At 40.2% G+C, this 24640-nt stretch overlaps 1 protein-coding gene across 1 annotated transcript; it reads left to right on the top strand.

Annotated features, from left to right (window-relative positions):
* The first annotated feature begins 406 nt into the window (after positions 1 to 406).
* ocln (occludin) lies at positions 407 to 22329 on the top strand. The gene is given in 9 exon segments (NM_001015948.1): positions 407 to 491; positions 5160 to 5257; positions 6807 to 7509; positions 8551 to 8712; positions 14730 to 14857; positions 16551 to 16754; positions 17995 to 18166; positions 19092 to 19133; positions 20902 to 22329. Coding segments are annotated over 8 exon segments (1557 nt in total). The 5' UTR covers positions 407 to 491; positions 5160 to 5207; the 3' UTR covers positions 20998 to 22329.
* Positions 22330 to 24640: the final 2311 nt, after the last annotated feature.

Raw genomic sequence — 24640 nt, forward strand, 5'->3', positions numbered from 1 at the left:
TTATTTGCTCGGATCAAAGCTCACAGGTAATATAAACTCTCCCCTGACCCCACACGCATTGTGATACCCGCCCTCACTATACACACAGCAGGCTCAGCCATTCGGAAATGATTATTATTATTATGAGAGAAACAAGGCAAGTTCTTTCCCCTGACAGGGACATGTAAGCTGCACACAGAAACAACAGCGCTCACAAAGCACCGGCCGAAACCTGCTCGTATGGAGTCACACAAACCAGTTTATTCTCCCTACTGAGTTTCAGGTGCAGCCTTCCCGCCACGCCCTGACCCTCAGGGGAGAGGGGGAGGAGCCAAGGCGGGGCTGAGAGGGACGGAGAGGTGTAGGGGGAGACCGAGGCAGAGCAGCAGGTTGCGGGCTTTGGGGAACGTTGGCTCCGTTCTGGGCGCGGAGAAGTGATTTGTTTCTGAACTTTCTGTTGGGTCAGAGGATCCGAGGGGGCTCCCGCTGGGGAATAGCAGGTGTTTATACAGGTGAGAATCATAAATTATGTATTTAATTTGCTGGTTATATTATCTTTAGGGACATTATCCCTAGCTCTATTTCCTGTTACACAGAGAGTGTTGGTTGTTTAGATAACAGGGCTAGTAAAGTGACTCCATTTTGCTGTGTGTGTACTGGAGTTCTGCCCTAGGGAGAGGAGTAAATGTTAGATACTCATTATAAATAACAGAAGGCTGTGGGGGGTATTGCCCTGTATGTACTAAAGGTGGCCATACACGGGCAGTCAGTTGGGCAAGTTTAAAAATGGGGCCAAGGACCACAATGGCTTGTTCCAAGGCTAATTCCTTCCACTTGATAGCCTGCATACATTCGTTGGAACTGCCCGATATCGCCCACCTCAAGGTTGGTTTATTGTGGAAACATTCACTTATCTGGTTACCTGGCCAAACAAGCGGATCTTTAAATGTATGCCCCACTTACCCTAAAACTGGCTTCTGTGCAAACAATTGCTTCTCTTGCGCACTGTGTATAAATATAATTATAACCCTGGGAGAACACTTGTGTATGGTGCCCTGATTGGAAGTGAACCCGGGGTTGATTCCTGCCAGGGCATTATTCACAAAACCTATAGGTTTTCACAGGGTACGCTAATTACTTCCCACTGTCTAAATATAAATATTTAGTAGAAAAACAAGGTCAGTTAACAAATTCACTTCTTACAATAGCTTTTGATGCCCCAATGTTTCATATGTGGTCCCTGGTGTTTCTTACCCAATTCCGTTGGAGTTGGAAAGTCGCTGAGATCTGTGAGGGCTAAAACTCTTGGTTCAGTTTGGCTCTGTGGCAGAATTAGCACATTTATTTATTTTGTTATTAAAATTCAACTATATATGGCAAAGACTGGTACTGGTTGTTATGTGCATTTTACACCATTTTCTGTTATATTACTACTTACGCCCATTTCCCAAAGTTTACTGCTCAGACCGTGCATTTTGGGTGCTCTGAATAACTTGGCAAGACATCAAGAAACTGCTGTTAAATCAAAACAACTCTTCAGGGAGGAACTGTTATTTTATTGGGCAGTTTGTAACAGAATGCCTTGCTTATCTGGTGCTTGTATCAAATTTATTTTTTTTACTGTCTATTGCATTATTTGGAAAGTGCTCTTTGTAATGTAATATTTCAGTAATGCAGTCCCCAGTCACTTGCGATGGGGTAGGTTTTGGAAAAAAGCAATATGGTGTGTTGTGAGGGATGTCTGATTTCTGTTACAGGTAACTGCAAGTGTCCTTAAAGGTGGCCACACACGTGTCGATTTCCGATCTTTCGTGCGACCATCAGTCGCCTTCTATGGCGCCCGATCAAAATCTTTTGACCTGGCCGATTGACTCGCCGACTTGCCATACACGCACCGAATATCGAAACAGGGTTTCGTACGATATTATCGGTGCGTTTATGGCCAGCTTAAAGGAGTACTAAAACCTAACTAAAGAAGTAGGGTAGAAATGTACATTATGTTTTGGGCTTCTATACCAGCAGGGCCATGTCTATATTAGAAAAGCCACGGGCCTGTGCCTAGGGTGGCAGCCTCCGGAGGAATTCTCCCCAGCCACCACCAGATGTTTTCTGGGTAAATCTGGCAGCGGAGCTGGGGGCTGAGGGGGTCCCGCGAGGATTGCGGCGGAAGTGATATCACTTCTGTAACCTAGGGGGTGTAATATGGTGTGGTGCCTAGCCCAAGGCAACCACAGCCCTCAGTGTAATTAGCATCAGAATGTAATAATCAGCCCTGTAGCATTGGCTTATATGACAGACAAATCAAATTTTCTGCTTGATAATTTGCAACAACCCTTAAGGGTCGTGACAGACGGGGAGATTAGTCGCCCACAAAAAATCTCCCTTGTAGCGGGCGACTAATCTCCCCGATATGCCATCCCACCGGTGAGAATGTTAATCGCCAGTGGGATGGTATACGCGGCGCTGCCATCGCCGAAGTTGCCTTGAGAGGAAACTTCAGTGATTTCGGCCCCATGTATGCGATCCCACTGGCGATTTACATTCTCACCGGTGGGATGGCATAATGGGGAGATTAGTCGCCGTCACGAGCGACTAATCTCCCCGTCTGTCACGGCCCTAAGATTAGCTTCTCTGCAGCAGCTCAGAGCTCACTAGCCATGTCACAGACACAAAATAAGGAGCTCCTGTGACAATTCGGCTGGTGAAGTACAGTGTATAAAATATTGCATTTGTAGCCATTTAACTGCCCAGTACAGGTACGGGACCTTATCCAAAATTCTTGGGACCTGAGGTTTTTCGGATAAAGGGGTCTTTCCAAAATTTGGATCTTCATACCTTAAGCCTACTAAAAAAATAATTTATGGATAAATTAAACCAAATATGATTTTTATATCTCCAATAAAGAATTTGTTATATCTTAGTTGGGATCAAGCACAAGGTACTGTTTTATTATTACAAAGAAAAAGGAAATCCATTATTAAAAGTCTGAATTGTAGCTTTCAAGATAACGGATCGCATACCTGTATTGTGCACTTTGATATTATAGAGATATGGATTACTGGGCTGGGCTTCTTAAGGGTAATGGCACTTTGACTGTCACACCTTCAAACAGACTAAGTGCTTGAAACTGCCCCACTATAGACATGCATTGATGGTGCTTGTATCCTAATGGCTGTATAGGGTACGATTTGGGGTGTACAATTATTCACAAAAGCAGAATGACTAATCTGTTGATGTTTGCATGTATCTGCAACCCTGTTACTCTGGCAAGGGCGGCCTCTCCTCTGGTTTGGGTTCTGTTTATGGTAACACTTACTTATTATGAAATGTCCCTGGTACTTTCTATGTACTTAAATGTCTTGCTCTTCCAGCAACAGACAGAATATATAAATAGTCGGTACATGTGTGATAACAATATAAACCAGACTTTCTTGCATTTGTTCCCTAATTATGTACCAAAGTAACTTATATATAGATTTTATTTGCATCCATTATGTATAAATAAATACCTGGTTACTCGCAGCCGCCCAGCTCAGTTTTGCTACTTGGCTAACCTTGCCATTAGTGCATCCATAATATTTACAAGTGTAGACTTATCAAGTAAATGTTTCAACAAAACCATTCCTGTGTGCAGTAAAGTGCACCTTAGTGTAATATATAAGGACTATCCCAGGTTAATATGGAATTCAGTGACCTTACAAAGCCACAAGCCTCTTGTATATTTTGATGCTCAAATAATTGGTGAGTTAATGAGCATTTCATTCCAGTTATCATAAAGAGGGGTTATACTGCACAGGATGGTTTTCTGACCTCTTTACAGAAAAGCATTGAAGTACAATTAAAGTACAGAATCTCTCCGGGGGCCTCTTCCCTTTCCTCCCAGAAAGTGTTCTTCAGTCATGGCCCCATGTTTCACAGCAGGGTTGTTCCTGTGCTAGGATACAGGATTCTTATGTGCTAATGCCACAATTGTAACTGCTGACTCTCAGCCAATAAAGCGCCATGAGGCCTTGAAATGTTAGGGAAAATAACTTGCCTTTTTGAATTTTTGTTTTACAGGTTCTGCTTGTTTAAACAAATGTATTGTTTGTAGTGTGTAGAAAAGTGCGCTTTATGGTCAGTTAAGCCAGAGTTGTAACAATAAATACATTTTTACATCACAGCTATCCAGCTGGAAACATTGGGTTGTGCAGCTCTCCAAGGAATTTCTCTCTTCCCCCACTAAGGCTGACGAGACCCATTTGTAGCCCCACATTTCTATATTATGCAGGAAGACATGGGCAGAACTGCTCCGCCTACTATACTATAATGATGTCCCGTGTCAAGGACAGGGATTCTAAACCTATAGGTCAAGACCCAAAATGAGTCTCCATGTTGTTTAGGGTGGGGCTTAATTTCACCTTTAATATTGTAAATCTGTAAAATGAGGCAAATTCTTTTGAACCTATTTTTGCTAAATCCAAGATTTAACCTGTACCCTTTAAGGAGAATGTTTAAAAAATCTGGTCTAGAAACAGTATGATAGTAACATAGTTATGTGTTTCTTTTTGGATTTATCTGTGTACCTGTTTCTCTCATCTTCATATTGGATTCCATTGTTCTTTATCTTAGGCCTAATAGTTTGCCAAAGGGATAGGTAAGGTCTTTCTTAATTATTCATCAGCCAAGTCAGCTCTTACATCGGCAGGCACACCAGAATCCCTGGGTCCAAGTCCTGCTAGGAACTTCAGAAAACCTTTTGGTGATGATGCTGGTACCTAAGGTGGGGTGGGGAAGGTTCTGATAAGGAGACTAATTTATAAAATTGATATAATTATTTAGGAAAAAATCAAATATAAATACTATTTCTTGGTGTTTAATACTATGACGTATTAGCTCATATAATTTAATCATGGAAGAAATGTGAATCTCTCTTGATCTGCTAGATATAAAATGAAAGAAAAATATCACTTGTTGTAATAATTATTACACATTATTTCTTCCGCTCAGAGTTAGAGAGTTAAAAATGTGTGCTGGCCATTTGCTTCATGCCTAATGTGGTCCTCAAAGAACTTTACTGTCTGGTCCTCAAACATGCTATATCACAAATAATTGACCCTTTGCATATAATCAGCTGGAGAGCAGTGGGTTACATAATAAGAACAGGAAAATAAATGTTTTTTTTTTTGTTTTGTTTTTAGATTTCCTTTTACATGGTTGTCGTAATCTAGGGAAACGTATTCAACACCATGTCTGCCAGGCCATTTGAAAGTCCCCCTCCGTATCACCCGGATGAATAGTAAGTATTTTTTTTTTTTACAGAGTTTACTTCATTTTAAGCTAATGCCACCTAAGGCCCTTTCTCTGCCTGTGGCACAAAAATACATACTTTGGCTTTTCCACAATGAAATCTGCTCTGTGTGCACACAGCACAATGGTGTCATGCCTGTCTGTGCGCTTACAACGCTAAACAGATTGGAGTGGATCAGCTCTTTCCACATGGACATTTATATGCAGGTAGAGAGCAACAGCCTTGTGTGTGCCTATTATTAATGGTGGATGTGCCCGAAATGCTTCAGCCAATGGATGCTGTTGCTTGTTTTTACGATACCTATAGGAGTACATTTTCTTAATTCTTAATTTACGCCCTGGAGACCTCGATTTTTCTGCTTGCTTGTGTGGCATTTGCCTTAATCCTGTCATCTGTAGCTGACTAATATATTGCTGGGCAGGGTTAGACCAAGCCTGGAAATATACTAATTTTTGCAGTTAGATATAAGTTGAGTGGTTTTACAGTCTGGCCCAACTCATACAGAGCATACTTCTGCCTTAGCTGGACACGGGGTCCAAACCACATAGAAAATTGCACTGTGCTTCCATATCTGTGGCCCTGCAGGTGAATAAATCAGGGCCTTCAGTGTCCTACCAGCTAAGAATTATGGTAAGGATGGTGCCAGTGTTGCACGCAATTCTATTTTTCAGGCATTTACAGCATTATTTTATTTGGCGCAACACTAAAAAAAGGCATGTTTTTGCCTTGTAACATAGAGCTCAAGTTTATTCAACTCTGTTGAATTCAGCCTGTAATGTACAAGTTCACATTGTTCCTAAGGTTATTAATCCTGACAACCAGAAAGATCTTGAGGTTAGAAAAAATTTACATTTGGCCTTTTCATCTTCCATTCTGACCTGACCTGCCCTACTGAACAGATTAAAGTTTATAAAAAGAAAACGGATTAAGACCAGTTGCAATTTTTGTTAGAATATTACGGTCTACTGTGTAAAATGTTGGCTTTGTGTGTACATAAACTTTACTGTTGGTAGATACCATCATCTATCTGATTTATAATACAGAATTTGGAGGATATTATGTTAGTTGGTACTGAGAGCAAGTAGCTGCACATTATTATAAACGCAAACCTTTATGCTATGCTATGCTTAGGTTTTCACATCCGCCGAACCGGCTCTTGCAAGGACAAACTTTGTTGACTGATTCTTTACCTTCTACCCTTTACCTTGAGCTCATTTAAACAGACAGGAACCAACTGGTTTTTATTTAGCATTTGCCCATGCGCTTTTCAGGGCCTTATGTGTATGGTTCGAATTTAAATGAAATCTTGTACAACCTGCTCCACCAAATGAAAGAGCCTTGTGAATTGGCATTGTGTTACAGTCTTATGTTTCTTCATGAGGATTAGGCTACCTGTACATAATTACGTCATGCTTTGTAAATGACTTACCAGTTATAGCTATCAGGTGTGTGTGTGTGTGTGTGTGTGTCTGGTTCTTTAAATCTCTGTGGGAATTTTAGCTGGTCCCTGTCTAATTTTCTGCATTTTTCCCACCAGCAAACCCTCAAGCTATGCCCCAAGTAGAGACATGTACGGCAGACCCTCAAATTATGCCCCAAGCAAAGATGTGTATGGGGCAGAGATGCACTCGCAGCCAGCCTACTCGTACTACCCAGAAGATGAAATACAGCATTATTACAAGTGGAGCTCCCCTCCTGGTATAATAAAGATCATGTCTCTTCTTATCGTGGTCATGTGTGTTGGTATATTTGCGTGCGTAGCTTCGACTCTGCCCTGGGATCTCGACATCACTGGACAGTCTATGGGTTATGGCATCGGGAGCGGGAGTTACAGTGGCGCATACACCGGATATGGCTTTGGAGGCTCGCAGATGGGCTTGGGCTTTGCATACGGAGGAAATTATACTGACCCAAGAGCAGCAAAGGGCTTTATCCTCGCTATGGCTGCTTTTTGCTTTATCATTGGTATGGTGATATTTGTAATGACTGTAACGAGGACTCAGAGTTCCACCACCAGAAAATTCTACCTCATTGTAATAATCGGCAGCGCAATATTTGGAGCCCTAGTCTTCATTGCCACCATTGTTTATACCATAGGAGTAAATCCTGTAGCTCAGGCTTCTGGATCAGCATTCTACACCCAGATTGTTTCAATATGCAACCAGTTCTATTCCCCAGTACAAACCGGAATATTTGTGAATCAATATCTTTATCACTACTGTGTGGTAGAGCCTCAAGAGGTAGGTACCGAACTTTGTTTGTAAAGCATACCCCATCACAAATCTATCTAAAGTAATACAGAGATACCATATATGGATTTTGTTATACAGGTATGGGGAGTGTTATCCAGAATGCTCGGGACCTGGGGTTTTCCGGATAAGGGATCTTTCCGTAATTATCTTACGTCTGCTAAAAATCATTTAAGTATTGAATAAACCCAATAGGATTGTTTTGCTCCAAAAAGAATTAATTATATCTTAGTTGGGATCAAGTACAAGGAATTGTTTATTACAGAGAAAAAGGAAGTGATTTTGAAAAATTTGAAGTATTTGCTTATAATGGAGTCTATGGGGCTTTCCGTAATTCAGAACTTTCTGGATAACGAGTTTCCAGATAAGGGATCCCATACCTGTACATTATACATTTCACTTGTGCGTAGTGGCTTGCCATTCACAGTAGGAATCCTACACACAGAGGAAGCCATGTTTGTTTGTTTAAAGCCCTATTGCCAGGGTATATATTTGACATTTTTTTCAAATCAAGACTAAATTAAATTTAATGTATTATAAAGTAAGCATGGAAAACCTATTGTCATGCTGAAGTGGTTTGGGGAATTTTAGAATGACTGAAATTGAATATACACTGTCCAGTTGTGGATTTAATAAATGTGTGCAATCAAGTTTTTGTTGAGTAAGACTAGAGACTGTTGATCATATACAACATCAATTCTCCCCTTATTATTATTATTATTATCATAATTATTATTTATTATTGCCACATATCATAGGGGAATATTATTTCTCTTTGGGCAGACTTTTCCCGTATAGCTATCTCCCAAACTTTATAGTGCCAAGGGTTTGTTTAATTCCATTTAACTTTATAGTGAAAACACATTGCACCCTTAAAAGACGCACATTGCTGTCTTAAAATGCTTAACTCATACAGCTTTTTGGGGATGATCTCCTTTCCTTTATGGTGAGTTTTTGTGTTTAATGTCTGGGCTAAATAGCAAATGTCTTTTGCAATGACTTTTGCAAGTCTATTATACCTTTCTTTCCTAGGCAATTGCAATAGTCCTGGGGTTCTTGATTGTTGTGGCTTTTGCCATAATTATCTTCTTTTCTGTAAAAATACGAAGAAGGATCAACCAGTATGGCAAAGCAAACATCCTGTGGAAGAAAAATGTCATGTATGAAGATGGAGATCCTCAAGTTGAACAATGGGTGAGTCTTAAATGAGACACGAGTGTGGATGTAGGAATACAATTTGTATAGCGTCACAAAGTATATAGGGCCCTAAAAGGGATGTTGTGTTATCTAATCCTTTTTGTTTTCTTGAAGTGAAGGTGGCCATAGATTGGCAGGTTTAAGATAAAACGGCCTCTGTGTTGTCAGTGTGTGAATCTTGCATTTGATGCGTATATGGAAACAACTAAATGAGACTTTGTAAGTCTGGTTTGCCTACTGAGCTCCTCAAGGAGTACATGGGTAAAGATCTGCACAAACATGATCTACCCATAAGATGACATTAACCCAGTGCAGGCTCTTATTTAGCCTTGTATCACCTGGTATTCTACACACCTTAGTGAACTGAACCCAGGAGAAGAGCTACCAGGATAAGTGGGCTCCATTATGCAAAACTGATTCAACAGAATCCAGGAATGTCCGCACAAGTGAGTGAAGAGCAGTTGGAATTTACTGCTTGCAGCTTTTGCCTTTTTTCTTATTGAAAAGGGGGGAAAGTTGCTAGTGTGTGAGTTAGGGTGCACATCTGTTTTTTATTTACTTTTATCACTTCACATCAGCCTAAAGGTGGCCACACGTGGCGATTACCGATCTTTTGCGCGACCATTGGTAGCACGAAAGATCGTACAATCGGCCACTAACCGTTCAGGGCTGAAACGGCATATAAGGAGGTAGAAACAATAGGATTTCTACCTCCTTCTGCTGATTCAGCGCTGAAGGCAGATTTTGATCAGGCGCCTTCTATAGCGCCCGATCAAAATCTTTTAACCTGGCCGATCGGCGAGTCGACCGATATCAGTAGCCTCCTGCAATATCAGTCGACTTGCCATACACGCACTGAATATCGTACGAAACGGGGTTTTGTACGATATTATCGGTGCGTGTATGGCCAGCTTAAGACAGGGTTACAAAATGTGGGACATGCCCCCTGGCACCCAAGATCAGGTTGGGAGCATAAATAGCTGAATTCACCCACTAACCAAATAGTTATCTAACTGGTCACCTTGGCTTTACTACCTGTATGCCTTTGGGCATTTTTCTGTATAATGCTTACCTTAACCCTTGGTTTGCACAAGTGACAGTTGAAACTTGGAGCACTTAAGACACATTATGCATAGGAAAAGGTAAAATGTATTAGTGGGAGACTAGGAACATACTTTATGCCTCAGGAAGTGCCCATAAAGGCTCCAGTTTGGTTGCTAAAGCTGGCTGTCCAGCTTTGTCCCCTCCATTTGCTTTCTGCAGAACCCCTGCTGTGCGATGTACAAAAAACTGAAAAGGTTGAATTGGGAGTCTGGGAATTGAAGGAGAAACCAAGAAAGCAAGTGGGGACAAAAAGCTGGACTAATGTCTTAAATTCTGGGGCAAGGAAAGATAATGGGAGAGCAGGATAGAAAGGGTGAATATGGGCCAGGGTGACACAAGGAGTTATTGGGGAAATTGAGCCAAGATGGTGGTGCAGTACTACTATAGAAAGTACCTCAGGCCGGTGGTTTTTATTGAAGAGGATGCCGGTCCTGGTTAAAATTTATTTTATTCACTCAAAACATGTCGCATCCCAGTTACAATGGCTTTCCTTGTCCGTTTAAGGTTTGGATTTATAATACACATAGGCCTCTTTCAAAGTTGGAATCGTGGGCCAAAAATAAGATTCCTTTTCCTGCTCTGAACCCCTAATTTATCTGTCACATGATGTGGCATCCAGAGAACAATGGGCACACTGTCAGATTGCTTTGAATGGCAGCACTACTGGCTGCACTTTATAAACACTGGAAGAACATAACATACTTTTCTTTCCGATGAAAAGAGGGAGTGGCACCAAGGCTGTTACACTGAAGCCCCGAGGCCTTGAATGTTAATCTTCCTCTGTGACGGCCATCAGAAGTTTCACTGGCAGATTACGATGACATTGTCAATTTCTCCTATTAATCCTTTAGTAATCTAGTACAGTTTTAATAGAGATTTCTTTATGAAGCCTATATATAGCTCAAATTAAAATACAAAATAGTTTACCATAATACAGTTAAGATAAAATAGGGCGGGTCATAATGAGACCACAAGCTTCCCACTGGACAGCCCTAATACAAGAATTCTTGACTATAATGTAGGATCTTTTATATTGTCTGATCTGCTTTTACCTGCAGTTCACCTTTACTTTAAAATTTTAATGCAATTGAATGTTCTACTCCACCCTGTTCTAAGCAACTGTTCAGTTGGTGCTTTTTTTTCTGAATTATTTTCCGAAGTCCCCTACTATTTCCCTGCTTTAAAAGAAGGGGTCCTCAACCCTGCAGCCAAAAAACAATTGCCTTTTTACTACTTGCATTTCTGTTTGATCTTTCCCCTTTTATCTTTCTGTCTCTCATTCAAACCAATGCCTTGTTAGGGTAAGTTGAAAAACAATCTGAAGAGCAGCTGAACAGAGAAAATCGTTCAAATTAGCAGGAAAAAAAAATTGAAGACCAGTTGCAAATTGTCTTAAAATATCACTGTCTACATAATATTTTAAAGGAGAAATCTCCCATTTGAGTGAATCTATAATTAATAGATTAATTCTTTCCTGACCTAGAAGGGACTTTGTGTTTGAGCCTGTTTACATACAAACAGTTGCTATTATTATGTAAATGAAATCCATGCACATTGTTATTATTGCTCTGTGGCATCAGACTAGTGAGACAGGTTTGGGAGAGGAGCAGCTACACATTTATAGAAGAATATGAATGCATTTGTATTTTCTTAATAAAATAGAAGAGTTTTTCTAAACGCTGCCAAAGGTCATACTGATATGGTACATCTGTCACTTTTAGCTTCTTTGTGCAGCCGAGACAATGTCACGCCCGAAAGGAACATCTCTCCTGGGGGCGGTGCCCTCTGCAAGTTTCTGGGCGGGGCTAGGAGTTTCATTACCTAAGCACATTGTTTACACACACGTCTTAGCTGCATTTTCTGCTTTGGATATTGTCACTGCGTGAAGCTTTATGGTAGAGACTGAACTTGCTGTAATAGTGTTATCGTGCCCTGTGGAACCTATTCTTCTAGAATTATTTCATTTTGTTTTTAAAGAAATTTTATTTGAAACCCAAGAAGGCCATGAAAGTCCTGCCTTTTAATTTTTCATATGAATACTTTGGTTTTTAGCTTGCTGTTTCCAGTACTGAGATTGTTCCATCCCCTTATGCACACAGCTGTACCACAGTGCAACCAGTGCCTCCCAGGTGCAGCCAGATTCTGCCTTGTACTAACATAACTACATTATTAGGCTCCACCCCCTCCCTTCTCTATCCCGTCTTATCCGCATGGCTGTACATCACCTCCTTGGGCTTATGGTACATAACCCTTGGGCACCTTGTGTTACATTTCACCCTACGGATCACAATGTGGCAACGTGTGTCTTGCTCCCGCCAAATGTTCCAAACATCTAGTACGTGTAGTACTTATGGTTTTCCCTACATACTGGGTGCTGCATTTACAGCTTGATAAATATAATATTATACCCCTGGTTTTACAATTAAAATATAGTTTTATGTCACAACCTGCCTTCTTGCTTTTTGAGACACCTTTAAGTTTAAATTGTGTACATTTTTGTTTCTCCCACACCTATTGGTGCCCTTATAACACACCCAAGCAGATCCATCCTTCAACAACCTAGAATTATTCAGGCGTGATGTTCCATATAGGGGGTTCATATCCCCAAAGAGGTGGTGCTACTTTCACCAACCTGTTGGTGTTGCAAGAACTAGTGCTGGAATGTGTCCTAGAGCACAATTTGTGTTTAGGAGAGGTAAACATAGCAGGTTTGAAACATTTTAGCAGAAATGGAAAAAAACGCTCTAAAGAAGATATTCTAAAATCTCATGAAGGTGAATTGTGTTACTTTCCAGATTGATACACTGAAGTATTGGGTTAGAAAGGGTGACCCTGAAACTAGGTTGTGAGGCTTTATGCGTTTACCATTATAGATAACAGAGAGACTTGGTAATATGAATAGCAGATTGGAATTATAACATTTTACTGAAAGTATAAACAGTTTGTCTCTTGCCTTTTGATTTGTGTGGCTCTGGCGAGTAACAGGTAATGTTTTCAAATGGGGACTAAGTGTATGATATGAACCTATATATGGAAGAAGCATCGCCCCATGGGAGTACTAAGCTTCTGAGCAAGTAGCCTGGGGCTATGAAACTTGTAGGGTGTGTAATCGGGTTTAATAAAGACATGTTTTAAATTTGCATATTGTCCCTGTCCCTTTAATGCTCTATGATCTTTCTTTCTTGTAATAATGCACAAAAGGCTCTTTTCTTTGGCCGACTGGCATTTCCATGTAGAAATACTACAACATATACCTGAACCTTAAGCCTAGAAATTTTACTGTATGATGCATCTAACTTTTGGCCGCCTTATAAGATCAATCAGTAGCTGGTTTGCAATAAATATCCACAATGTTGTTAGCTATTCCAAGTTAAATTCACGCCTGCTGATGCATGAAGGGTAAATAAATATTGAAAGTTTATCATTTAAGTTGTTCAGGGCAGAAACCACCCCTTTTCTTTCCCCTGAGACCCGCGCCACAGAAAGGCAAGCGGAGGCATGAATGCTGTAAGTTGTTTTTAATAGTTGGATTGAGTTGTTTTGACTTGTTACTGTTGAAGTCATTATAAATCCATAACATGAGTTTCCAGATAAGAACTACAACACCTGTGAGAGCAATATATTGGCCTTTTATGTGGGCTTTAACATTGTTTTTTGAATACAAAAAGGCGTGAGGATTTCTCCAAAGCAACACTAACTGACCAAAATCTTAATATTAAAGCTTAACTTGAAATAATAATCAGAATCTCAAGGGAATTAAAAATGCAGAGAACAGTACTCTGCAGTGCTGGAGTATATAGCAGAGGGAATGTGCAGGCCTTCCCTCTGATTTGTAGCTGCAGTGCAATATTCATTATTTTTGAGATGGGTCTTTAGCATTTAAGAGAGAGATGCTGTCTCAGCCTGCGTGGGCTGTAGCTGGGTGTGCTGTCTTAACCTCAATATTAAGATATTTGATATGAAAGGACAAGCTTGATAGGCTCTTTATAACTAAATGCACTGTATTTCACACCTCTGCAAAGTGATGGAGCTGATGTAAGTGTGTGGATCAGGCAGGGATTGGGTGAGTAAGGGCTGGCTTTAAGAGATCTTGGGTTAAATGGCTGCAGGGATTAGGACAACACTGGTACAGAAATGTGTGAGACAGGGACCGAACAATAGGGAAGCTGATGAAATGCTGAGTGGCAACCCTTGTTGACTCTCACGATGTTTTAGGTCTTTTCTGTGATTGCCAGCCCACAGCAAGCACAGTTGAAGCCAGGTCTGCTGCACTATACAGCATTTTGGAACAGCAAAATGGGTGATTTAGGGGGTCCCAAGGGGAGTGGTTCACTCTGGAGTGGCCATCAACGCAGTTCCAAAAATGGTTTACCGTTCCTTAAATTACATTAGATGAGCTGTTAATACATACATTTTCTTAATGTTCTGCAGGCAGTTTTAATTCTGCTCTTTGCACATACATATGTTAAAGGCATGAGTCACTACCTATGGTCATATTTGGTATAATGAATTATTTACCCTGCAGTGTGCCAGCTGGCTGTTCCTAAACTCAATCAGTAGTGTATACTTCTAGAAATCAACCTATTACACTTCCTCTCACTCCTCAGTATTGTTTATAGGACTACCTTTTATCAACCTGAATTTTAGTATGACCTCCCTCTCCTTGCCAAGTCTGTCTTCCCCACTGCTTACTATGTCTACTCTTATACCTCTGTTGCTAAATGCACTATTAACTCCCCTGCTCCGCCAAGTCTTTCCTACTTTAAACTCCTTTTACACATCCTGTAACCTTCCATTTTCTGCTACCAGTTTTTCTTCTTAAGTTGTGTAATTGAAATATATGTTGTAAAATATATGTTGTAAAAAAAAAAATCTTGTAAAATAAGACTGTATGTTTTATTCCACAACAGGTAAAGAATGTAGCTGAAAATTCCGCACCTCCCTTTTCTGATTACAATGAAAAAGTGAATGGCTCTGTAGCGGACTACAGAAGTGTAAATGGGGTTCAAGCCTACCCACCACAGAATATCTCACATCCGTAAGTACAATATCGAAAGGGTACTAAGTGGTAATAAGAGAATGGAAAATTTGGTAAAAAAGAGTGTGTACTGTGTGCTAATAGAGCCCATACTACAGTTGTTTTTTTATAAAAAAAGGCCCCTACAGCGCTAGGCTGCCTGCACTGGGAGGGAGCTCCTGGGGCGTGCAGCCATGTAGTGTCACAAACCTGCGCATAATGAGCGGGCAGGAGTCTCATTATACACATGCGTACTAAGTAACATGGCCACCATCACCGGGAACTCCCTCCCGGCTGTTGTTTCTGGAGAGTTTCTTGCCCCTGTGACTCCTGCATTACAGACCAATTCGAAATTGGCATAGGTGACCATAACTCCGTGTTTCATGTACAAATTTCAGTTTCTTTCAAGCATGACTCGACGTGACTTGTATTACTAACAATCTCTGGTATGTGAGGTGGTCAAACCAGTTACACTCGGCAGCTTGTTAAGATACTGGATTGTGCAGTGTTTTTGGCTTCAGCCCAAATGTTACTTTCTTCCTAGTTTGTGTTTTTTTTTTTTTGTTTTGTTTTTTGTTAGAGTGAAATCAAGATGATAGTATGCTAGGACAACTGCACTTGTGCAATCTTGCACCTATGGTTGTGAATTAGTTCTGGTATTGTAGCTTGAATATTGTGATTGGAGCACCGTCGGCAAAATGACATCTGTGAACAAGCTTTTTTACCCCTGTTTCAATTTGTGCATAAGGTGTATGGTACACCGTGGCATCAACCAGTCACTGGGAATAAAGTGCCCACTTGAGTGTAGAGGTTTCTGCCTGTATTGGCCTTTACTCCCCAGCAGACGAAGCTTGGTGTGCCATTACCCAAAGGCATAGGGAGAACAGCAGAACTAATATTTTTTTTGCAAATTGCAAAGTAAAGGCAAATTTCATGCAGGATATTCAGGCTGATATAACATGGTGCATTTATTTAAAAGCTTCAGATACTAATTTAAATTCAGGCTGCTGTGCATTTTTTCCCCCATTGGGTGGATATCTTATCCCTTCTGTCTGCATTACATTCTTCTCATTAATTATTGGCTATACATTGTTCTTTGATTTTATATAAGGGTTTTTTTTTGGCCTCCATATAATCTATATGATGAGGCATGACTGTTATTATATAAATGACAAAGACGTTAGAGCTTTGGCCAAGATGGGGGAAAGAAATTTCTTTTGGAGGGTGTTGGCATCCCCTATATATGAAAGCCCTTATATAAGGAGACAGTATGCTATACAGATTGTATTCCTGTTAAATGCACAGTAGGCTTTTGACCGCCAAGGTTTACTTTACATTGATAATAGTTAAATATGTCCTAGATGACCTTGGATCTACGACTTCTCCTCTATGTAAAATTTTCAGGTTTTTAGGCAATGATTTTGGGTGAAGAACTCAAAACAGCACTTTATCGTTGTTGGGGGGACAGCACATTACAATTCACAGCATTTCAGTTGCTGCTTCAAGGAGCAACTGATAAAAATAGGAATAAGTTATAAATAGGGTTGAAGGAAGATTAGTGCACATAATGCTGGATCTGTTATATTGCACTTGTTGGTACTTAAACACTGCCCTGTGTGTGCAGTAACAGGCAGATACCACTGAGATCAAATACTGACCATGCCCCACGCCATTGATGTTTGTGTTTGCAAACTGTTTTATTATGTTTACTTAGGATACCAGAGGAAGAGTTGCCTTTGAAAGAAGACTATGGCATGTCCCCACATGCCTATAGCAGTAGCTCCGATACCACAACCAAGAAAGCACCTCCTAAGAAACGGCCAGCAAAACCCAGGCGGTCTGACATTGATACCCATGAAGCAGGCTATAATACAGGAGGAGAGTCTGCAGACGAGTTGGAAGATGATAGCTGGGACAGGTTTTTTTTCCTATTCTTTTTTTTTTTTTTTTTTTTTTTTTATACTATATAAATTATTTTGTGGGATCTATTTTGAGACTTCCAGCTGCCTTTAAGCACTGTAAGGGTTGTCCTCTAGGTAGATTATTTGATTTTTGCTTTATGCTGCCAATTTGAGTCCTTCACACCGATTCGGCAGCTTATCTGCCAATGTGTGGGGACCCCCAACCTGACCCTGGCCAAAAATCATCAGACCGGTGTTGATCAGGCAAGTTTGATTACCCCTTCCAATCAAGGACCACATTGGCCCATTGATGCAGTCCTCACTCCGACAGCATATTAGGTGGGCATATTGGGGATCTTAAAGTGTATGGCCACCTTTACCATCTGTCACCCTGTCTTACCAAGGGGCAACATATTATCATCACTGGTCTCTGATGTCTGTAATTAAACTCATCGGAGGGATGTAGTGTTGATACATAGCTAAAGAAGCTTCCTTTGCAGTTAGGGTAATGCCACATGAGCTATCCAAGGGCCAAGTATCTGCCCCTCCACCCACATCTGCAGTCTCATGTGTCTGCACTCAGAGCACATGTGAATTTTGACCCCAAAATCCATGTTTATCTGATGAGAATCGGCCCCGTGAGGCCTTAGTGAGATAGTATGAAGCACTTCATGCATTATTCATAGACTTTATTCTAGACCCTATTTTCCCCCAGGCATGCCGACTCTCTGCCCCACCAGTATTAAATCGTATAAGGCGTCGCCTTCCCTGCCGATTCAGCAGCTTATCTGCCCATGTATGGGGACCCCCATTCGCCTACCCAACTGATAGCTGCCCAAAAATCATTCAAACAACTTTAGACCAGTCATTTTACTATTAAGGTCCCCATACATGTGAAGATTCGCTCGCTTGCCGAGATCGCCAAGCGAGCGGATCTTCACACGATATCAGGGGAACGTGTAGGCCCCAGGGCCAAACGATCGAATTATATTGGCGGCAATGGGGCAGTTGGTTCGGGGGCCGCATCAACAAGCTCATGCGGTCCCAGATCCAACTAGATTTTTTTAACCTGCCCGATCGATATCTGGCCAATTTCAGGACAGATATCGGTCGGGAAGGCCCGTCGATTAGCTGCCGAATCGGTCTAAGTGACTGATATCGGCAGCTAGAATCGGCCCGTGTATGGGGACCTTTAGTCTTTTTGGAATTGGCAGGTTATATCACCTAATGCACTATCTTTCTTGCACTTTTATATAGTGAGTACCCACCCATCACTTCAGACCAGCAACGACAGCAGTACAAGCAGGAGTTTGCCAGTGATCTGCAGGAATACAAAGGGCTGCAAGCAGAACTTGATGAGATTTCAAAATCCCTGTCCCAGATGGATAAAGAACTGGACAACCATCCGGAAAATAGTGAAGCGTATAAGGTCAGTTATTTAGTGCATCAGACTTTTAAAGGTAGCATTGTGTGTGAAGGTGCTTGGTTAGTATCATCCTGTGCATTGTACGTGGTTATTCCATTTTTATCTAGATCCCTAAACAATCTGTTTTTCATTCTTTTGGTCGTTTATCACTGGAGTAATTTGGTTTGCGCTGGCACACACTTATGATTTATTTTAAGGAGGCAGGAGTCACGAGTAGGCAGGAAAGGTTAAAGAGGGTGTAACTCTAGTATCAAATGTATAATAAAAGCAAATGAAAGCCCAACAACTTTTTATTACATAGTTACTAATAAATGTAAATGCAACTTAAAGCATTATCTGACTATCCATTGCTGTTCTCTCCACTGTTGGTTCTGACTACATGTAGCAGTATTCTCTCTCCTCCATCTTGCCGACTTCTAGGAACTGGGTTTGTAGTCCAACACAGCAATACAGAGAGCAGCAAAAATACTTTTTTTCATAACACATACAAATAACTTCAAGTACATCTGAATAAATTTAAAGCATACATAAAAAGCTACTTATTTTACTTTACCTTTCATTTGTTTAATGGGGAACTGTGAAAATGAAAATTTGAGCTTCGTCATGGAAATAAGAAGCATTCTAAATACAATCAATAAAAAAATAGTTTCTGAAATAGTTATTGTTCACTAAGCCCTTTCAAGCAAATCTGTCTTTCCTCATCCATGAGTAGGAATCAGATTTTGATTGGCAGGTCAAACACTTTAGTGTGTGCCTCCTTGGCCTTGCTTTTGTATTTGGGTTTGCAATCCTCTTCATCTGTACGAAATTTGCAAAATGAAAATAGATCCTATCCTGAATTTCTTATTCTGCCTTGTGCTTTGTGTGCTAAGACTGAATGTCGTTATGAGGATGTTATAAATTGTTATTGTGCTGTGTCTTTTTGCAGAGCATTGCAGATGAATACAATCAGCTTAAGGAAGTCAAAACGGTAAGTTGTTCAGTCCTTGGGGAAGAGGTTTTATATGCAAGCTGTATACTTCTAAGCTGTTAAATTCCTGACGTTAAGAAAAAGAAAAAATATATCTTGTTTACCAAAACTCCCAACACTTCTGGCTTTGTTTTACTGCCTTTTGTGCAGATCTAAGTTGCTGCTTTTCCAGGAAAATGTTACCAGCCTTCAGGGAGGGGAAGCAGGGAATGGGCTGATTGAGGATCTGTATGTGATGGGAGTGAGGATGGAAAGTTAGGTAGAGGGTGGGTAGGGTAGAAGAGCAGTTCAGGAGGGTGAGGTACGATAAAGTAATTTCAGATTTACTGGTTAGTGCATTGCCAAGGTAATACCAGCCCTATCTGGCGAAATACAGGCCAGATGGAAACCTTAGTAGTGGACAGTGCTTGGTACTCTATTGCCTGGGAGAGTAGCTCACTATTACTTAAAGATGCTATTCAAGAACAGCACTGCTTTCTAGCTGTCATGGCTGAAAACCAACCAAAAGCCAGGGAACAGGGTTAATTCCCTGCTTAATCCAATACAGGACAAGATGAGTTAAAGCTGCAAGCAAATTTGCAGCCCTGTAGGTAACCAATTGTAAACAATGAACTATTCCTGAGAGGGCATTGGGTAAGTTTAAGAGCCAATAAGCCCCTTCCATGCAAAAAAATCAATTTAGCAAAAAAAAAAACAGTACAAGGAAGATGTATTGGTACAGTGAGTAATCAGACAATGATTGTTAAGGTCCAATAACTTTTTTTATAAAAAAAAAAGCTCACGATAGCCCTCAATGGGTCAATTTAGAATAATGTGGAATATTTCACTGATAACTATGCTACAATAATTGGAGAGCTTCTGTGGCAGACTATTCTGGCCATCAGACACTCCCTGAAAGGAACATATCAAGTTTGTTGCTTCAAAAGCAGTGAATAATTTTCTTGCTTTATAGTGAGTATATTAAGAGGATAAAGTAGTTTTAATAACATAACTCTAAGCATTTTGCTATCTGCCACTGCACCCATGCTTTCTTTGCAGAAAAAATGTACATAAAAGGGGGCAAATAGAGAACTGCATGTGATTTTTCTCTTGTATTAGAAGCCCTATCTGTAAAGCTTGCTTATGTTTGGATTCAGGGATTATTTTGCATAGCCAATAAAATACATGAATACTGGGGTTGTGTACCCCCCCCCCCCCTTATTAAATCTAATATGTAACATCTCCTCTTCTATGCACTGGCTCAAGATAATTCACTTTTGCATTGTGCTGCCATATTTCTTAATATTCCCAGTGATTGCTTGTACAGGGTATCTGATGTTGCTAGTCTCAGTGTGGAAAATGATAGAGCTGCTTGTGCTTGAAGCAAACCGTAGGGTATGCTGATCGGCTGTTTGCCATACGCTGTCCTGCCAATTAGAGCAGACATGCATAAGATTATACGTATTTATAATAAACTGAATTGCATTTAGGGTGTTTCCAGTTGCTGTGCTCTTATACTTTCCCAAACAACATGTTTTTCTTGGAGTGGCTTGTTAGCTCTCGCAGTGGGTGGTCTCTGTTGGTAGTGCAGTGGGGAGAGGAATGTTCCTACCTCTTCTAGAACAATGAGTTGGACGCTGTCCATATACAAGGATAAAAGGTTCATTCCTGATCAAAAAGGTGATTATTTGATATGAAAGTACCATATTAACATTTTCAGTTTTAGCAGAGGAGTGCAAGATGTTTAGATATTTGTCATTTTGGTTTATATTTCCTGTGTTTTGTACAGTCTCCAGATTACAGAAACAAGAAGAAACGATGCAAAGAGCTGAAGGCAAAGCTAAACCACATCAAGCAAATGGTCAGCAACTATGACAACAAATAAGGGACTGTGACTGCTTCTCACCTGTTCAGACTGTTATCAGCTGGAGGGTTTACCCACTGCATTGCGAAGGATTCATGGACCTTTCTGCTGTCGGATTTTTTTGTATTATTTTTGATGGGGTACCACCAGATAATCTGAACTGTTAAGTAGATTTAAACATGAAATTGTTGAATCTTTGAATGATGATCAGCTTTTTTTGTTTGTTTTTTACATGTAGATTTACGCATTTTCATGTGAAATGTGTTAGTGTAATGAAGATTTTTCCTATTCCGTTATTCCGTGACAGAGAAGAAGGTTGCCTGGCTCTGTGCAGCAAATGTTCAGTGGCAGTTTTTATTATAGGCTAGGAGGCCTGTTTCTTTAAGCAGAACATGTTTGAATTTCTGTTCTAATCTTTTAGCCTACTTAAAAGTATGTGAGTTGCTTTGTAAATCTGACCCATCTACATATAGTTCTAAATAGGTTGCATATAGCTTGTCCACTTCCTTGCTGTAAAATAAACGTGTCCCCTAACCTGCTGAATTTTTTTTCTTGAAGGACTCTGAAAGCTATATTTAAGTAGTTGGAAAAAATCAGGCTGACTTCTCTTGAGGAAAGCCATGCATGATCATATCCTTTCTTGTCATTTATGAGGCATAGGCCTCAGGATAGGAAGAATTTTAAGATGTATTTTAAATGTGGCGTTTTTCAGTGTAGGTAACCTCACAGCTAATCAAAATGTGTTAAAACTGGGCAATGTCCAAAACCTTGGGCTAGGCTTATTGTGGTTTCACTATTTGCAGAACAAAATGATGCTTAGAATGCCTAAAATGAGCCAATTCATGTGACTGCAAAACAAATGTATTATATGAGAACTGTGATTATAACCAGCCTCTGCCAATTTATCACCCTTTTAGCGTGAACCGCTTTGGAGATTACTGTGTGCAAATGTGCTAAGAGCAGACTTTTGCCGTTTTTTTACTTATGTATCAGTAAGGTGGTAGCCATGCAGTGCCTTTTCTTTTAATACTCAGTTTTTTGACAAGTGCAATTACCAGTGTGATAGAAGCTAACATTAATTCAGATAACATAACTAACTGCATTGTAACATGTAAGTGGCAATAAGGCAGTGTGCAAAACAGTTTTTATAAACATGATATTTTATATATGTCAGTTTGAATAGTTAGGGTAGGATTTTGTATAATAAGGTGTGCAATGTCGGCAGTGTATCTAAAAAAGCTTAATGAATGTAGCATCTAATTGACAGTTTGTATAACTCCTTTATGGACAAGTCAACTGTTATAAATAAATTATGTATATACAGCTATTACACAATAAAAATTTTCAAGCTTTCTTAATCTCGTGGTTTATATTACTGGGTCCTCTTTATGAATGTGTGTTCTAGTTCACACCAAAGTACTTGTATTTGTTAGCTAATTGCATGCAATATACACAATCCAACCCATTACACAGCTTTAAATCAGTTAGCAAATACTAATATGTATCCTGATGCTGTTAATTAGCGCTTTACTGGGTTTTATCAGGGTCTTCACACTCCCAGGGTGTTATTCATTCATTCATTATAAGCATGCATCAAGCAGGGCCGCTACATTCCTTTCTAGAACACAGTAAGTATTTACTGATAAGCAATTTCAAGCACAAACTGGATTCTTCTAGGTTTTTGCCTGCAAACTTCTGCCTGCCTAAGAGAGGTTACTACGGTGCATCATATATTCTATATGAATAGAATTCAGCTCCTTGGGTAAAATAAGCATTTCTTTAAAACAATAAGAAAGAAACATCTGTATTGTCCTGCAAAGCCTTACAGTGGCTATAAAAAGTCTACACACCCCTGGTAAAATGTCAGGTTTCTGTGCTGTACAAAAATGAGACAAAGATAAATCATTTCAGAACTTTTTCCACCTTTAATGTGACCTATAAACTGTACCGCTCAATTGAAAAACAAACTGAAATCTTTTAGGTGGAGGGAAGAAAACCAAAAAAACGAAAATAATGTGGTTGCATAAGTGTGCACACCCTCTTCTAACTGGGGATGTAGCTGTGTTCAGAATTAAGCAATCTCATTCAAAATCATGTTAAATAGCATACACCTGCCATCATTTAAAGTGCCTTTGATTAGCCCCCAAATAAAGTTCAGCTGCTCAGTTGGTCTTTCCTGACATTTTTTTAGTTGCATCCCACAGCAAAAGCCGTGGTCCACAGAGAGCTTCAAAGCACCAGAGGGATCTCATTGTTAAAGATATCAGTCAGGAAAAGGGTACAAAAGAATTTCCAAGGCATTAGATATACCATGGAACACAGCGAAGACAGTCATCATCAAGTGGAGAAAATAATCACATCATAAGCACATCACCAAAAGAACACCATACCCACAGTGAAGCATGGTGGTGGCAGCATCATGCTTTGGGGCTGTTTTTCTTCAGCTGGAACTGGGGCCTTAGTTAAGATAAAGGGAATTATGAACAGTTCCAAATACCAGTCAATATTGGCACAAAACCTTCAGGCTTCTGCTAGAAAGCTGAACATGAGGAGGAACTTCATATTTCAGCATGACAAAAACCCAAAGCATACATCCAAATCAGCAAAGGAATGGCTTCACCGGAAGGAGATTAAAGTTTTGTAATGGCCCAGCCAGAGCCCAGACCTGAATCCGATTAAAAATCTGTGGGGTGATCTGAAGAGGGCTGTGCACAGGAGATGCCCTCGCAATCTGACAGATTTGGAATGTTTCTGCAAAGAAAAGTGGGCAAATCTTGCAAAGTCAAAATGTGCCATGATAGACTCATACCCAAAAAGACTGAGCGCTGTAATAAAATCAAAAGGTGCTTCAACAAAGTATTAGCACCCACATTATTTTCGTGTTTTTGGTTTTCTTCCCTCCACCTAAAAGATTTCAGTTTGTTTTTCAATTGAATGGTACAGTTTATAGGTCACATTAAAGGTGGAAAAAGTTATGAAATTATTTCTCTTTGTCTCATTTTTGTACAGCACAGGAACCTTTACCAGAGGTGTTTAGACTTTTTATAGCCACTGTATGTCCTATTTGTTGCACTAATGTTAAACAAGGGGGGGGTATACTGTCTCTTTAAAATGGAGCTAATTACATAAATTGACACCAGTGCATGTAACAACTTGTGGAACACACAGACAATTCTGTACATACTTCAGTCATGTAGTACACGTTTAGGCCTGCCCACTGGTTCTTTCATACTGTTTTTAAGAAGGGGAATACAAATAAGATTGGAGAAGCTGCCAGTATGTTTAATGTGAGTGCAAGTTACTGCCAGACAAATGGTTTGAGCCATCTCTGCTTACCCATGTGGCTGGAGCCTGGATTTGTTTTGTGGAGGTGCCCTAGCTAATATCAAATAAGAACGAACATTAAAATTATAACCTTAAAGAGCAATTGTTTTTTGGCTGCTGGGGTCCATAATCCCAGTTTAAAGGAAAGAAAAAAAATCATTTGGGAGTGCCTAAAATTTTATGAACCCCCTGTGATTTTTTTCCTTGTCCTTTAAACTGGGATTATGGACTCAAGCAGCCAAAAAACAATTGCTCTGATTGTAATCACTTACTTTATACCCCAGGTTGGCTACACTGGGCTGGCGCAGTTCTCTCCTAACATGAGCACCAGCCCTGGGTA

The sequence above is a fragment of the Xenopus tropicalis genome, chromosome 1 (genome assembly GCF_000004195.4).
Source record: "Xenopus tropicalis strain Nigerian chromosome 1, UCB_Xtro_10.0, whole genome shotgun sequence".
Classification (NCBI taxonomy): domain Eukaryota; kingdom Metazoa; phylum Chordata; class Amphibia; order Anura; family Pipidae; genus Xenopus; species Xenopus tropicalis.